The 16,632-nt window shown below is 43.7% G+C and overlaps 1 protein-coding gene across 2 annotated transcripts in view; it reads right to left on the reverse strand.

Moving 5' to 3' along the window:
* The window catches only part of Pect (phosphoethanolamine cytidylyltransferase), a 39,895-nt gene that overhangs the window by 9,651 nt on the left and 13,612 nt on the right, over nt 1-16,632 (reverse strand). Inside the window, exons 4-12 of one of the 2 annotated variants that reach the window (XM_075702422.1) lie at nt 15,917-16,002; nt 15,290-15,365; nt 13,643-13,709; nt 12,334-12,381; nt 11,416-11,500; nt 7,121-7,171; nt 5,974-6,066; nt 4,944-4,989; nt 4,545-4,621 (exon numbers count right to left, since the gene is read on the reverse strand). In XM_075702422.1, coding sequence (XP_075558537.1) covers nt 4,545-4,621; nt 4,944-4,989; nt 5,974-6,066; nt 7,121-7,171; nt 11,416-11,500; nt 12,334-12,381; nt 13,643-13,709; nt 15,290-15,365; nt 15,917-16,002 — 629 coding nt within the window. The remainder of the gene's footprint in view (nt 1-4,544; nt 4,622-4,943; nt 4,990-5,973; nt 6,067-7,120; nt 7,172-11,415; nt 11,501-12,333; nt 12,382-13,642; nt 13,710-15,289; nt 15,366-15,916; nt 16,003-16,632) is intronic. The other variant, XM_075702423.1, reaches the window with a different exon arrangement.

Here is a 16,632-nt window from a genome sequence, read left to right on the forward strand (position 1 = left end):
TGGACAGCTAGTCCCAACACCCTAGATTGATCTAAGTCTTGGTTCAACCGTTTTGGTCAAAATAAATTCTGAGGAAACCCCCAACTTGCAGCAAGATTCACTAAAAGACTTCTTTCATTTACTTTCCATATTTGTTCAAACACTGGACAATTCTTTCAGCAAATGTTAACTTCTTGCATTTCTGAATCGCCAAAAAGCCTTGCAGTAATAGTTCAACTTTTGCAAGAGCAGCTTTAAAAAGAATGAAAGGCTTGCAATAGTATGCATTCAATTACTGATCTGACCAAATTTCAACACCTGAAGCTCACTTAGTTGTTTCTGCACAATGAGAAACCCCTGCACATTCCATGAAAGCAGCAGCTGAATTATAAATGATGCATCACGTCAGCAATGAATTTATGGATACAATGCCCGACCCATCAAAGGCCAACATCACTTTGGCTGCACTGGTCACAAATGAGCCGTGCATACTATTGAAGCAGCCTTGGCAAAGCTGCAGGGCTCGCAAATGTAGTGTATTTTCACACTCATCATCATCATCAGCCTAGTTACGCCCACTGCAGGGCAAAGGCCTCTCCCATACTTCTCCAACTACCCCGGTCATGTACTAATTGTGGCCATGTTGTCCCTGCAAACGTCTTAATGTCATCCGCCCACCTAACTTTCTGCCGCCCCCTGCTACGCATCCCTTCCCTTGGAATCCAGTCCGTAACCCTTAGTGACCATCGGTTATCTTCCCTCCTCATTACATGTCCGGCCCATGCCCATTTCTTTTTCTTGATTTCAACTAAGATGTCGTTTACCCGCGTTTGTTGCCTCACCCAATCTGCTCTTTTCTTATCCCTTAATGTCACACCCATCATTCTTCTTTCCATAGCTCGTTGCGTCGTCCTCAATTTCAGCAGAACCCTTTTCGTAAGTCTCCAGGTTTCTGCCCCGTACGTGAGTACTGGTAAGACACAGCTGTTATACACTTTTCTCTTGAGGGATAGTGGCAACCTGCTGTTCATGATTTGAGAATGCCTGCCAAACGCACCCCAGCCCATTCTTATTCTTCTGGTTATTTCAGTCTCATGATCCGGATCCGTGGTCACTACCTGCCCTAAGTAGATGTAGTCCCTTACCCCTTCCAGTGCTTCGCTACCTATCGTAAACTGCTGTTCTCTTCCGAGCCTGTTAAACATTACTTTAGTTTTCTGCAGATTAATTTTCAGACCCACCCTTCTGCTTTGCCTCTCCAGGTCAGTGAGCATGCATTGCAATTGGTCTCCTGAGTTACTAAGCAAGGCAATATCATCAGCGAATCGCAAGTTGCTAAGGTATTCTCCATCAACTTTTATCCCCAATTCTTCCCACTCCAGGCCTCTGAATACCTCCTGTAAACATGCTGTGAATAGCATTGAAGATATCGTATCTCCCTGTCTGACGCCTTTCTTTATAGGGATTTTGTTGCTTTCTTTGTGGAGGACTACGGTGGCTGTAGAGCCGCTATAGATATCTTCCAGTATCTTTACATATGGCTCATCTACACCCTGATTCCGTAATGCCTCCATGACTGCTGAGGTTTCGACTGAATCAAACGCTTTCTCGTAATCAATGAAAGCTATATATAACGGTTGGTTATATTCTGCACATTTCTCTATCACTTGATTGATAGTGTGAATATGGTCTATTGTTGAGTAGCCTTTACGGAATCCTGCCTGGTCCTTTGGTTGACAGAAGTCTAAGGTGTTCCTGATTCTATTTGCGATTACCTTAGTAAATACTTTGTAGGCAACGGACAGTAAGCTGATCGGTCTATAATTTTTCAAGTCTTTGGCGTCCCCTTTCTTATGGATTAGGATTATGTTAGCGTTCTTCCAAGATTCCGGTACGCTCGAGGTTATGAGGCATTGCGTATACAGGGTGGCCAGTTTCTCTAGAACAATCTGACCACCATCCTTCAACAAATCTGCTGTTACCTGATCCTCCCCAGCTGCCTTCCCCCTTTGCATAGCTCCTAAGGCTTTCTTTACTTCTTCTGGCGTTACCTGTGGGATTTCGAATTCCTCTAGGCTATTCTCTCTTCCACTATCGTCGTGGGTGCCACTGGTACTATATAAATCTCTATAGAACTCCTCAGCCACTTGAACTATCTCATCCATATTAGTAACGATATTGCCGGCTTTGTCTCTTAACGCACACATCTGATTCTTGCCTATTCCTAGTTTCTTCTTCACTGTTTTTAGGCTTCCTCCGTTCCTGAGAGCCTGTTCAATTCTATCCATATTATAGTTCCTGATGTCCGCTGTCTTACGCTTGTTGATTAACTTAGAAAGTTCTGCCAGTTCTATTCTAGCTGTAGGGTTAGAGGCTTTCATACATTGGCGTTTCTTGATCAGATCTTTCGTCTCCTGCGATAGCTTACTGGTTTCCTGTCTAACGGAGTTACCACCGACTTCTATTGCGCACTCCTTAATGGTTCCCATGAGATAGTCGTTCATTGCTTCAACACTAAGGTCCTCTTCCTGAGTTAAAGCCGAATACCTGTTCTGTAGCTTGATCCGGAATTCCTCTAGTTTCCCTCTTACCGCTAACTCATTGATTGGCTTCTTGTGTACCAGTTTCTTCCGTTCCCTCCTCAAGTCTAGGCTAATTCGAGTTCTTACCATCCTATGGTCACTGCAGCGTACCTTGCCTAGTACGTCTACATCTTGTATGATGCCAGGGTTCGCGCAGAGTATGAAGTCGATTTCATTTCTAGTCTCACCATTCGGGCTCCTCCACGTCCACTTTCGACTAACCCGCTTGCGGAAAAAGGTGTTCATTATCCGCATATTATTCTGTTCTGCAAACTCTACTAATAATTCTCCTCTGCTATTCCTAGAGCCTATGCCATATTCCCCCACTGACTTGTCTCCAGCCTGCTTCTTGCCTACCCTGGCATTGAAGTCGCCCATCAGTATAGTGTATTTTGTTTTGACTTTACCCATCGCCGATTCCACGTCTTCATAAAAGCTTTCGACTTCCTGGTCATCATGACTGCATGTAGGGGCATAGACTTGTACCACCTTCAATTTGTACCTCTTATTAAGCTTCACAACAAGACCTGCCACCCTCTCGTTAATGCTATAGAATTCCTGTATGTTACCAGCTATTTCCTTATTAATCAGGAATCCGACTCCTAGTTCTCGTCTCTCCGCTAAGCCCCTGTAACACAGTACATGCCCGCTTTTTAGCACTGTATATGCTTCTTTTGTCCTCCTAACCTCACTGAGCCCTATTATATCCCATTTACTACCCTCTAATTCCTCCAATAACACTGCTAGACTCGCCTCGCTAGATAGCGTTCTAACGTTAAACGTTGCCAGGTTCAGATTCCAATGGCGGCCTGTCCGGAGCCAGGTATTCTTAGCACCCTCTGCAGCGTTACAGATCTGACCGCCGCCGTGGTCAGTTGCTTCGCGGCTGCTGGGGACTGAGGGCCGGGGTTTGATTGTTGTATTCATATAGGAGGTTGTGGCCAAGTACTGCACCAGGGTGGCCAATCCTGCTCTGGTGAGAGAGTGCGTTACCGGTTCTGGTCACCGGGATCAGGCCGCACTCCAGGCCTGTTTGTGCAATTTTCTCAACACACGGTTTTTTTTGTATTTCCCGGTGGAGAATTGCGCGGCACCGGGATTTGAATCACGGTCCTCTTGCACTGGAGACGGATACTCTACCGTCCCCGCAGGAGTTAAATTAAAAATTGAATTATGGTGTTTTGCGTGACAAAACCACTTTCTGATTATGCACGCCGTAGTGGAGGACACCGAAAATTTCGACCACCTGGGGTTCTTTAACGTGCACCTAATTCTAAGTACACGGGTGTTTTCGCATTTCGCCCCCATCGAAATGCGGCCGCCGTGGCCGGGGTCCGATCCCGCGACCTCGTGCTCAGCAGTCTAACACCATGACCACTGAGCAACCACGGCGGGTCCCGCAGGAGTTGTACGCCTCATTTAACCTACAGTGGTGCCCTATTTGATCAGTCAAGGTGGACCAATCTGAGCTCGGTTATACCGCATGGATGGCACTCGGCTAGAGAACCTGGTATTTATGACCTGCACATGTGTGGCCACACATAATTGAGGATATATAATTTTTTTTTTAGGAGGCCTTTAAATATCACCTAAACAGATTACGTGTGCATTTGGTGGTTGGCCAATATGACATAAATCTCAGCATGCACTTTACCTTCAACATTCTTTTAGCTTGCCATGGGCAAGCTAAAAGTTTTGGTATCAAAAATGCCTCCTTTTTGCTAGTTTTTTGTGACGCATTTGCACCTTCTCAAAAGTAAAATCTTGCACCGAGGCTGCTCTATACCTGCAGTACCTGAAACAAGGCTTTTCGTGCAGTGTAAAATTTTGTTGCAATTGCCTGTATGAATTGAGTGAATAAAGTGATCAGCAGATGAAAGAAAGCATAATGCCAGCAAAAAGCCTTCCCCGTGAAGACTGTTAGCTATAGGCACCTGCACAATTGCAAGGCCAACTGCATGCATATGACACAGCGATACTTACAGGGTCTGTGTGGAGCCCAACAATGAGATAGTCGCCCTCGCCTTTGGCCTTCTCCAGGAAATCCAAGTAGCCGACATCTTGAGCAAGCAATGTACGTCAAGGCTGTGCACAAACTTCAAGGCCGTTTGTAATAGTAAAAGGCTCTATTCATGCATAAAAGATGCATCTGAATAGGTCACTAGGCATGGCGAGTCAAATTTTAGCACATCATGCTAACTAAAGGAGCTGGACAATTACAACATCAAACGACATACAGCCAAAGCACCGGGAAAGGAGCAATGCCTACTGAGCAATGCAATATTTACCCGCCATCAACATTATCATTTATATTGACATGGTGACAAGCATGTCCCAACTTTTGGCGAAACTGAGTGCTTAACAGAAATGCTGAAAGGATACGAAAAAGGTCAAAGGCTCCTGCCACGTAAACAATGCGATCTGTGCTCTGGAATAAAGGAACAGATGAAAAAGGTCATCAAGAGGCACAGTGAGTCATCATTCCACTTCAGGGAGGGACACCTCTGCACTAAAGGGACACACACAAAAAAAGATAATCTCAACCACATCAGGAGATTACTTAAACTGCATATAGCTACCAAAAACACTGAAAAGAATGGTTCATTGCCCCCTAAAAAAGGCTAATTTAGGTCAGGAACAAATGAGATATGCGAGTACACAGCAGTCTCTTAAGAGGCTATTTCCTTGCTGCCACAGATGGGCTTGCTCCATCTTTAAGAGTTGGCTAAAGAAAATGCATGCAAGACTGACAGTTACTGTTGCGGGACAAATTCAATCCTACAGGGAGTAAAGCTTTTAACCCTTCAAGGGGTCCAAATCTTGTTTTTATACAGTCGACTTCTGTTAATCCGACCCTTGCAGGACCGCCAGTTTTGGTCAAATTATCGAAAGGTCCGATTAACAAACAGCTGCAAAATCAATGGATTTAGCTATTCCTTTAAATAGACTGTTGCTGTTGACAGACTACTCCAACACATTGCAATAACTACCAGTCGGTGGTGACTAGTGACACACGGACCTTAACACTATCGTCAGCACTGACAAAATCTTCAAGAGGCATCCCCCAGTGAATAGTGCAAGGAGTCGTCATCACTGCAGGACAGGTTGCTGTTATCACTGTCATTGTCTAGAGAATCAGTAGCACCGTCTGCTGTAGTTTCTCATGTTTTCAAGCTTCTTGGTAACAGCTGCGCACCTGACGCAGGTGCCGGTGGGGATCAAATTATTCTACTCGACTTGCTTTCGCATTCAAACTAAACGAGTGTTCCTTTCATAGCCTCCCCCTCCCAATGTATGGTTTCTCGCCGGGACTTTCGAGTGCCTCCAAATTAAGCCAAAAGTAGAGCTACATGAGGTAACTCAATGCGAGTAGACTGTTTAAAAAGCTGCAGGTGCCTTGGCATGCTTATACCTTTGGCTCCTTGCCCTCGGCAAACTGTATGATCTTTTGCGTCGTCGGCAGAAACTGGGAGATTCCGGTCCATGGGCTGTGTGTCGTGGAGTCCTAGGAACAGAGGGAGAGAGAACGCAACAGGACGCCTGTCGAGACACGGACAACAACAGAGAGACAGGCAGAACACACCCACACGTGAACGCCGACAAAGCACCCAAGCAGCCTGTGAAAGTTGTCCCGGACTTTAATTGTTTCGTTAGGTTAGCAGTGCCACAGCTCTTTGTATGATGTTGGCGCGCTTACAATGGTAGCGAGTTGAATTACACAGCGGACCAATTTGTACTTGCAATGAAGCTACAAGTCTTAGCAGAGTCATGACAAACTGTACGGTATAGTACAGTGTCACCTGGCTATCTTTCCTGCACATGTCACAGCTATCGGCAAGCTTTCTCAGTTTTCCAGGCCAAGGCTAACGTTCTCGCGAGGCTGTTCCCTGTGTAGAAGTTAATGCACCTAAAAATGTGAACAAGTTACAAATGCAGGCTGCCATACAGAAGGCCTTCCTTTAATGCTTTCCGCATTGATAGCAGCCCCAATATTTAAAAGACACAGTGGCATGCTTAGCTGTTCCACACATCAGTATGCCCCACGGAAGGTCACATAGCCCTATGCAAATGCTTCTTGCAAAGAATTTCTGTCACATGTTCATTAGTAACCTATAAGCTTTGCTCTACATTGAACCCGCAGCTAAATAAATGTGGCAGTAAGGCAACACAGTCTTGCATTCATGCTAAGAACTTCCTACTCCGGCAAGCATTTGTCCACTATCAATAGTCTAACTTATGGTTAACCTGATCTCACGTTAACGCAGGTTCTTTGCTGTGTTGACATACGCTACCACAATATCTTTCTTTTTTTTCTTTCTTGCACATCCGAAAACGGCAACTTGGATTCTATAAGGTATCTTAGACAGTGAAGCCGAATCCCAAACGTATACGAACAGGAGCAAAGTGTCAGAACACTCGGTGACACTGAACACGTCTCAGACTGTTCTTTCTGCAGTACAGTGCTACCATTTCAAAATATTTTCTGTCTGTCCTCCCACAATGACGCAGCGGTGGAAGCGCAGCAGCAGGCTGCCTGCGCTCTCACAGCATTGACTTACGCCGTTTCCATTGACGCAGGCTGTGGTTAGACCATCATCAAAACCAGAGAACTGCAGACGTGTAGGACGGGGAGTGGGGGGTAGAGTGGAAAGGGGGGTCCACAGGGGTCGACAGAGACAAGTGCAGTTAGGAGGGGGGCGAGGAGAGGCAGGACACACACGCAGGGACATGAAGAAAAAAAAACAATAAGGTAGACGGCAACGATACAAACAAAAGCATAAGGGCCCATAATTAACTCTGGGCAAACGAAACTTCTTGTCTCACACAATCACTCGGACATTGTACAGTACAAGTTCATCACTGCGAAGCTGTAAGCCAACCGGAAAGGAAAGAAGAATCCTGATGCTGGTAACTTCACTATAGGCAAAATCTCGTTATAGCAAAGTCACATACGAAATTAAAATAACTATGTTATGTTCGATATTTGTTGTAAGCATATATTCATTGCACAACCATATTGGAGAGAATTTATATTTACTTCATTGCAACAGATCATTCCTTCTATCCCTGTTCGTTATATTGAGGTTCAGTTATGAGATCTCTGTTACCTGCTTAGCCAATTTTTGTTCACGATAAACTACTTTGAATGCAGTTGACTGGACCTCATTAAAAAGAATGCAAAATTGCTTTCTGTTCAATCCAGAATTACATATAGCACTGCATCTAAAGTGCCGAAATAATCTTGCCTGCACATGTATTTTTCCCCCACATCTACTATTCTGAAATTTGTAAAGCCATGAAAACAGTTTTTTTAACAGTTTTGAATGTCATTATCATGGGCACATCACCTTCTTTTGTGTTCCTTTTCTGTTATTTTTCTTTCTTCCCTAGCATAAGCTTCCACACCATTGTGAATATAATAGACAAATTGAGTTTTTTTTTTTTCTACATTAGTTTTTTCACTGTAGAAGCTTTCACTAAGTCAGTTAAAAATTAGATTGACACGCAGGTGAGTTTAATTTAGGTAGGCCTTGCTTTTGAATACAGTTGCATCTTAATGACATGCACATCACTATAACCAGAACCCACTGTATATGGTAGTTTTTCTTTTTTTTTTTTTATTGTGCCTTTGTACTGAAAAGTACACGGCATTCTAAACACCTTTCAATTGTGAGAAGAAAAAAATGCACCATTACATTCCACAGCAACTACTGGTATACAATGTCGATCCAATGACACGTTCTGGGGCCGTGTTACGTAAAACTATTCCAATATATTTTTATTCCAATCTCCTGATGTCAAATATGCGTAACCGCCGACGCAAGCATCAGGCGGTCACGCCCTGGGTTGTCTGAACAAACCAATCAAATGCTCTTCTCGTTCATAGGAGGTCACTTTTGTTTGCTTGAAAAACTAATAACATTGCCTGCACTGAACGGCTTGTCTTATCTAATTGGCTCACAAGATGGGAGGAGCATGCTCAAGTGGAGAGGGATTCGATGGGGCCGAGCCACTGCACTGAATATCGATAACCGGATGAAGAGGGTGGTGCCAGCGTCTGCGATTAGTCCGCTTTCTCTTACTTAGCTTGCGGTGGCTCGTCGATAATCACGGCGGCATGCAACGGAAGCTTAAGAATGACACTAAAACGAATCCTCAGCAAAGAAGAGTTGGCAGAATGAGGTCGTAAATGTGTCAAAAGTTCTCGAAAATGTCACACAGCCAAGCAAAAGGTTTTATTACACGCAAATAAACCCATGCTCTCCGGTAGGGCCGAGTAAGCCAGTGCCGGAGTGATCGGCGGCAGCCATCTTTCATTCCTTTTTGAATGGGGCAGCCTGCGGCTATTCAGAAGAAAATTCAGTTTTGTTCGGCATATTAATGCATCTTTAACGTGTACGCGTCACTTTGTAGCGGTAAGTCTTTGCGGTTTTGTGACGTCGCGTGAGAGGCAAGTGGGTGCAGCCCGCAAACTTTTGACCCATAGCCTAGGGCTAATGGCAAAAAGGCCTCGAATCAGAAATAACTATTTTTGTTTTGTTGGGTCAAATTATGCATAATCAGTGTGTACACGTCATATCAGATGGGGAGCTATTGCGGTTTTCGTGACATCGCGTGACAGACAGGTGAAGTGGGGGTGGTCCAAAAAGGTTTTTGACCAATCACGGTGGGCTGATTGCAGAATTGGAATGGAAAAGTTGTGGAATAATTTTACGTTATAGCGCCCTAGGCTCTATCAGCTCGTTTTCTACCCATATATATGCAATGCAAAACTAGCTCCATCTTTTGATGCCAACCCAAAAGAAAAGAAAATTGTTATGCATTATTCTAGCAAAAAACCTATGCACTGAATGCCTCCTTGCACAAATTATGGGAGTGAGTGAATGAGTGGGTGAGGGAAACAACTTTATTTGGTCCACAATAGACGCGAGTAAACTCAACGTCACCTGGCTAGGCCCACCCGGGGAGTAGAAATTTAGCAAAAGTGCATACAAAACAAACTTTTCATGCAATTTACAATACTCAGTGACAGATTAGAATATTAAAACCGTCTCGTCCATGATATAGCGAACTTCAGATGAATGAAACTTAGATAAATGAAACTATTGGCTGCAACTCTGGCTTGCTTCCAATTGTTGCCACATGTGTACTACACATGGCTACATATGCCTACTGTGTTACATATGTAATGTCATCGCTTTCTTAGCTGCTATGAAATGACGTGATATAAGATCTCTGCCAGTTAGTATAACTTGTACTTCTGCTCCAGTAATGGCTTTTTATCAGGGCTAACAACAGCATAAATAAACAAACAAACAATGGGATTGTTTGATAAATTAAGCTTTCTTGGTTCCATGACTTCCATTCAAACAACAATAAAATCACTTAATACCGAAAACCTCAAATCGTCGCCCGACCACGCCCCAACCATGGGATAAGATGGATAGAAACACTGACACAAGGAAGGAAAAACACAGTACCAAGTACCAGTACCAGTATGTACCAAGCACTATCCATACCAGTGCCTCAAGCACTACCGTTGTTTGTGCACATACTGACTGCAGCTCCTGCATTGTCAGTATTATATTTAGAAACTGTGCTCAAAAACTCCATGACACTGAACACCTAAACCAGTTTCAGTGAAATCTGACGTTATCAAGTAGGTTAAGGATTAAGCATATCGACGACAGTAAAAGGGAATGCCAACATGGTAACACCAGGCTTAAATGCACAGCTCTACAAATTAGTGTCATACACAATTCTATTTACAGCAAATATTTTACAACAAGCACAAAAGCAGAAGAAATAATTCCTTAGCCAGAAAATGCTCTCAACATATTTTTACATGTTTCCACATAAACGCTTATGTTTTAATCAACGTCCAGTTTTTTAATGCAGGCACACTTCTGAACAAAGGAATTCATAAGGTGTTAGAACTGCAGTTGTTCTGCTTGAGCAGGGTCTGCCACGTCAAGACAACTGCAATCAATGTAAAAACACAGAATTCAAGTTTGCCTTCGTGCCACTAAAGGCCTCGGAGTGCCTACTGGCAAGACTGGTTGTTCACAAAAGTTCGATCACCGCTCCATTCCAGAATATCAAAAGGACAACCAAACATGCGCCGAAACCACAGACATCAAGTTCATGAGGCCACGGCATAGTCGTCCAACTATTCTTTGTTTATCGCTGTAACCGGGCAGAGCTCATTGATTACACACACATACAAAAAAAAACTGAGCTGTCAGTGCAATTTTTACCCAAGATCTCAACTTCAGATCACAGGCTCTAAGCCCCTCACACCAACAGCCCTTCTTTCATGTTTAGACGTGTGGGGCCACTGCTACGTCATCTGCTCCAAATCATCTCAAAACCAAGTAGCGCCGTGCTGGATTCTCTCGCTCCGCATGCTCTGGCATCTAACGGGGAGGCAAGAGCATCACAGTGCATTGTGTATGCAACTATTTCGCTTGGGCGAGAAAAACAGAATAAACTATTTAACGCCTGGAGAAGACGTTGCGGGCTGACCGCTGGGATGCAGATGCAAAAACTACAACCTTGTGCATACTCATCGTATCCACCATGCAGAACTAACTTAATTTCGTCACACGTCACTGCTGCCTGGCTGAACTGCAGTACAACAAAAAAAGTTCTAACACAAGCTTTCTGCTGCACCGAATGTGCTCAGATTTTTACAGCTTGCTGTGGCACAGCCACAGTTTAACATGCAGTACATAACTCAAGCTCGAGAATTTGGTGTCACGGGCCCCTTTAAGAAATATTTTTGAGCACCAAGAAAGTGCCTGGTATAAAAAGTTATAAGCAGCCATGGAGGCAGTCAAGTGCAGGAACAGACCTTGCTGATGTTGCCTGCATGCTCCTTGTCCACACCATACTCCTTGGCACCTCTGTGGTGATGTTGCTTGGTCATCAGCAGCATGCTGCAAAAGTGCACGTACAATACTTTAAAACAAATATCCTGCATGTGAACTTCCTTCCTTTCTTCAGTTGTACTACCCCATTTTGTCCAGCAAATATGACCCACTTGTAGGCGCCCCCCCCCCCCCCCCCACACCCAGCAGTGGACACTACCGAAATTCAGATGCAGTAATAACTATGCGAGATCAGAAATGGTGATCAGGCACAGTATCAACACAGCTGCATTCGGTACACACTACCTTGCATTTGATGTAATGGAGATGACTGCAACTACATGTGAAGGCTCAACCAAATCATTTTTAATGTGGATCACTTCATGCTACAGGAGATCACATGCACCGAGATGTCAATAGACAAGCACTTTGCACTTTGCCCTTTAGGATGTAGCTGCCACGACCTTAAATCATACCTGCAAACTCATGCACAGTAGCAGCAAAATGCCACAGCAACCTATTCCGTGCAGCACGCGTAACTACACAAGAGGAAAAGGGGGGCATCGTAGTGCTGGCCTAGTGCGCAAGATGCAATATCAACGAAGCAACAGCATCAAGAATGACATGGAATATTCGGTACACCTAGTGCACTGACAAGTTTTTATAAACAGAGCGGCAGACAAAAAAACAATATGAGAAGAAACGAAGATCTAGGTCGAGTACGCCACCAGCCGCATATCAGCTTAAAGGTAAAGTCTAACGCTCCTGTGCAGCCCCTCACAACGTGCAAGCCCAAATGAACAACTCTTAAGACATGGGGTGCCAGACATACCTATCACATGTAATCCTAGAGAATATATAGGGACAGTGCAATTGAAAGAATGGCAGCTGGAAGCACTCACCGGCCAACGAGATCTGTGGTTGAAATTCCTGCTGTCCGCTTGCACTCTCTGCAGGGTGAACAAATGCAATGCGACTAATTAACTTACGAGGTCATTGTGGAAGTGAAAATACATTCTGCAAGTAACTGCTGTACCAGAAAGCTTTCACTATCAGTATCACAAAAAGAGGTAGTGTCTCTCGAAAAAAAAAAACTTTCTCTGGGCAACAAGTGGATTACGTCTTCTTGCAACCGCCATGGTTTCACTCCTTGGTTAAGGCGCAGCTACATGCATGCAATTTTCAAGTGACAGCAACAAGTCTGGCCGTCGCAGAGGGCGATCCGTTGCCACTGCTTGTTGCATTGCCAGTTTTGGGCCAAACAGAAACATTTTCCTAGTTGTCTGGAAACCCACATATCAATTGCGAAACAACATGCCACCGTAATTGCAAAACCACAATTGTCCACCGTAATCGCGAAACAACATGGCAGGAACCAAACCGCCTGCTTTGGCCTGAATTCGTTCTTACTACTTGCTCTTCATTATGACTGCAAAAAATAAATGCTAAGCTCAGCCTTCACTTAGCATAATCTCACACAGAGTACAAAGCACTAGCAACGTTTTGACGTTACTGAGGTCGCAATAACAGAAGAAATCTTCAGTATATTGTGACCAAAATTTGGAGACGTGCCAAATGCATCCGGAATGCAAAAATGAAGAGATTAAAAATGCCATTTCTGGGCTGATTTTTGGTCCCAAAGAGCTGGTCCCCGCTTACCACCAGTACCACAGAACACTTTTTTGCTGGTGATGACAGTGCATTAAAACTATACATAGTACATTCTGGTTAAAATGTTGCCTGCATGGCACATTCTCATTTATGGGCCTATGATTGTGCTTAATCAGGTAACCATAGAAATTTGTTGGAACTTATTTTCGTGATGTCATACCCATGTGTTTGCCCCCACACCATGACACGACAAGCTGCCACGCTGTTGCCATCGCTTGAAGGTCACACGCATGTGGTTGCCTCCTTATGCTTCTCTACAAAAGAATATGAATCTCACTAGCCTATCAACAAATTATGTTGCGAGTAGCGGTTGTTGTGTGCATTGTGTGCCAGTACAAAAAATAATCAGATTGGTTAAACACTAGCAGAACGAGTGGCAATACTGGTCAAAGTTTTTGATCACATTGTGAATCTGGAAAATGCAATTATGCTGGTAAAGCCTGAATAAAATATGCTGCAATGCATACAAAGCCAATATGCAGCAGATATAGTACTTTCTGGCATTAGAGAGATAATGGTGATGTTAAACACAGAACTCACTTGTAACGACCACTCTCTTTGACGTAGCGGTAGGTGTCTTCTCCAGAAGCATCCAACGTGATGTCATCTGCAACCGATTGTTTTTTGTTTGCTTCAGTGGCATAACTCTGAGATGGTTGAAAGTGAGTGCTTGAAAGTGGTTGAGTGATTCAATGTGCTTCAATGCTAAGGAACCAAACATGCAGCAATTATTTTTCTTAGTTCATGCTCTTAGCTGTGTAGCTTGAGTGCCTTAATTCCCACATGAAGCCCAAAATGTATGCAGAGAAGTCAGTGGATTACCAAATACCAGAATCATTTTTTGTCTGTCCAGAAATAGCTGACAGGTCAGCTGGCAATGCAATACTCTTAGTGCTCTTTGAAAAAAAAAAAGTATTGGACGACATCTTCCCTTACATGTCTGACTATCGAATTAGATCGTGAAATTTAAGCGCTTATTGTGACAACCTATTATTTGTTGGTCAACTTGTTGAATGTGCAACAAAACAGAAGAAATTACACTGTATTATTCAATGTGTGGACCTTGAACAGTTGAAGTGAATCCTCTGTATCAGCAAACAGTTGTCACAGTACATATGAGTACCGTATTTTCCAGGGTACAAGTTGCGTTTTTCTTTTCTGAAATTTTCGTTGGTGCATCTTACAGAATGGTGCGACTTATATACAGCCAAAATTGGACTAGATGCCATGGCTACACCCTTTGTATTGAGCGGGCATCAAATGACGTTCTACCGCTCGTCACCTTCTGACATGCACAGCAACCACACTTCATTGCACTCATTGCCGTGGTTGCTGCGTGCTTTGCATGTGTCGTCACAGCCTCACTAACCATGAAGCTGCTAGCCACGTGTCAGCGGAAAAGTAGCTGCATTATTTGTAGGCGACTTGGAGGAGGACGACTTCGATTACTTCAACTAAACGCCGTCATGTAAGCTATCAATAGCATTGATTATGCTATCAGAATAAAATACTTCTGAAAAGTATTGTCTAGATGTTAAAAGGCGCTCAAATATTTGTCGGCACCACCTACCGCGGAGTGCGTGCAGAACCAGCGGCCACTGCAAGCATGTATTTCCATCGCACTTTCTCACGACCTGATCTTCAACGAGTTTTTATATTGCTTACCGATTGAACAGGTGCACCTTATACACCAGGGCGGCTTATACAAGTGTTTTTCAGAAAAAGTGCGCTTTTGAGGAGGGTGCTACTTACACAAAGGTGAGACCTATAGACCAGAAAATACGGTACTTGGCAGTGTGTCTGTCAAATTTTTTTTTTCTCTTGGCATTACTGTCTATATGTTGCACCTGAGAAACAAGGCCTCGGTAGGCAATCATGAGACGTCTTTACCACGCTGACTCTAGCACTGCATGCACCAAAATTACACTTTCCCAAAGTCTTTATTTTGTATTTTGTACACGATTATTGTTCCTTCACCTCACAGTACATAACATTCTTTCACCACCACTGCTTAAATTATGGATAAAAAATAACTGCAATGCAATCTTTCTTTTGAGCAGAGCATCTGAGTCTTGTAACACCTCGCATTCAAGTTGGAGGTACGTTTTCAGTCTTGTGGTATCAGCTACATAGGTATCAGTTTTTCTATCAGTTTTTCAAGAGCTGCAACAATATGCAAAATCTTACCTCCGTGAACACAGAAGTTGCATTTGTACTTGTCCAATGTTTCTAGAGTCGTGATGTAGGGTGCGCCTTCGACGACCTATGGAAGAAAGCGAAGATTTCACCAAAATGTGAACATACAGGAACATAAAAGTGACGAAAACCCGTCGTCTCTGGAAAGCATGTGCACATGCATGCACACATACACCCAAGGTTGTACCATGCATATAAGGCTATGCGTTCTCTTTAAGAAAAAACGCTATACAATAAAAGCTCACACTTGTGCCTGTTTCATTGAATTCCATTCATTTAGCCCTAAATACACTGAAGGGATACCTAGGCAAACAGTCATCATATCATCCTACAGTTCAGCACATGGCAACAGATACATAAACTTATGCACCTCCTGCAATGCAATGGACTATTCTGTTCCATCACCACAGAAATGAGACATGTAAAGCTCAGCAGAGTTGACTCAAGATTACGTTAGTATGCCACAGGTTAATACCTTTGAAGATGATTAATCATTAAAACCTCGCTATGCAGTAATCGTAGGCACTTGAAGGTAAAGAGGTGGGAGGAGTGGGGGGAGGTGTGCAGCAGAATGCTGCTGCCTGGCACACTGGATACGAGACATCCTGCACAACACACCTCGTCAACCCACTTGATGGCTCGAACCATCTTGTATCTCTCCTGCTCGGTGAACACGGGTGGTCCCTTGTGGTTCTTGATCTCTTCTGGTCACGGAAAGGCACGGAAGAGAAGAACACAAAATAAGAGGTAAACTGACAAAGGCATTATACTATGCACACCAACTGCACAAGGAACAGTAAAGGCAACAAGTACATCACCATAGTTTTAAAAAATGACCGCAAATCTGCTGATAAGAAGTGGAACTAACAGTGATCAATTCAGTTCAGCACTTTTTCTTTTTTTCATAACGATATGTGTCGTAACTTCCAACAAGTATTCCAATGCAGTGCTATTCTCCAATAAAATGCTCAATCTGCCAAAACACACTAAAATACTGCAAACCATCCTAACAGAATGCTATTAGAAACATGTCGCTTGATTGAATTGCCATACCATAACTCCACATTCTAAAACCTTAAAAAGCAGCGATACATTCACAGCCAGTCACGAAAGGTCCCAACTGATCATAATTGCCTCACACCCATATTTCCACACTACTCACGTTCTGGTCTGCCCACAGTACTGCAGACTGCTCGAACTAAAGAAAGAACAGAATGCGCAAGTACGTGCACAAGTCATGTTTACACAGTTGTACACAGTGAACAGCTGTTCTGCCCAACAATTCTCCATTCTTGGGGCAAGCTGGGGGCACAGTGCTCCAGTACTCTATATAT

This window comes from Dermacentor variabilis, chromosome 8 (assembly GCF_050947875.1).
Source record: "Dermacentor variabilis isolate Ectoservices chromosome 8, ASM5094787v1, whole genome shotgun sequence".
NCBI classification, from domain to species: domain Eukaryota; kingdom Metazoa; phylum Arthropoda; class Arachnida; order Ixodida; family Ixodidae; genus Dermacentor; species Dermacentor variabilis.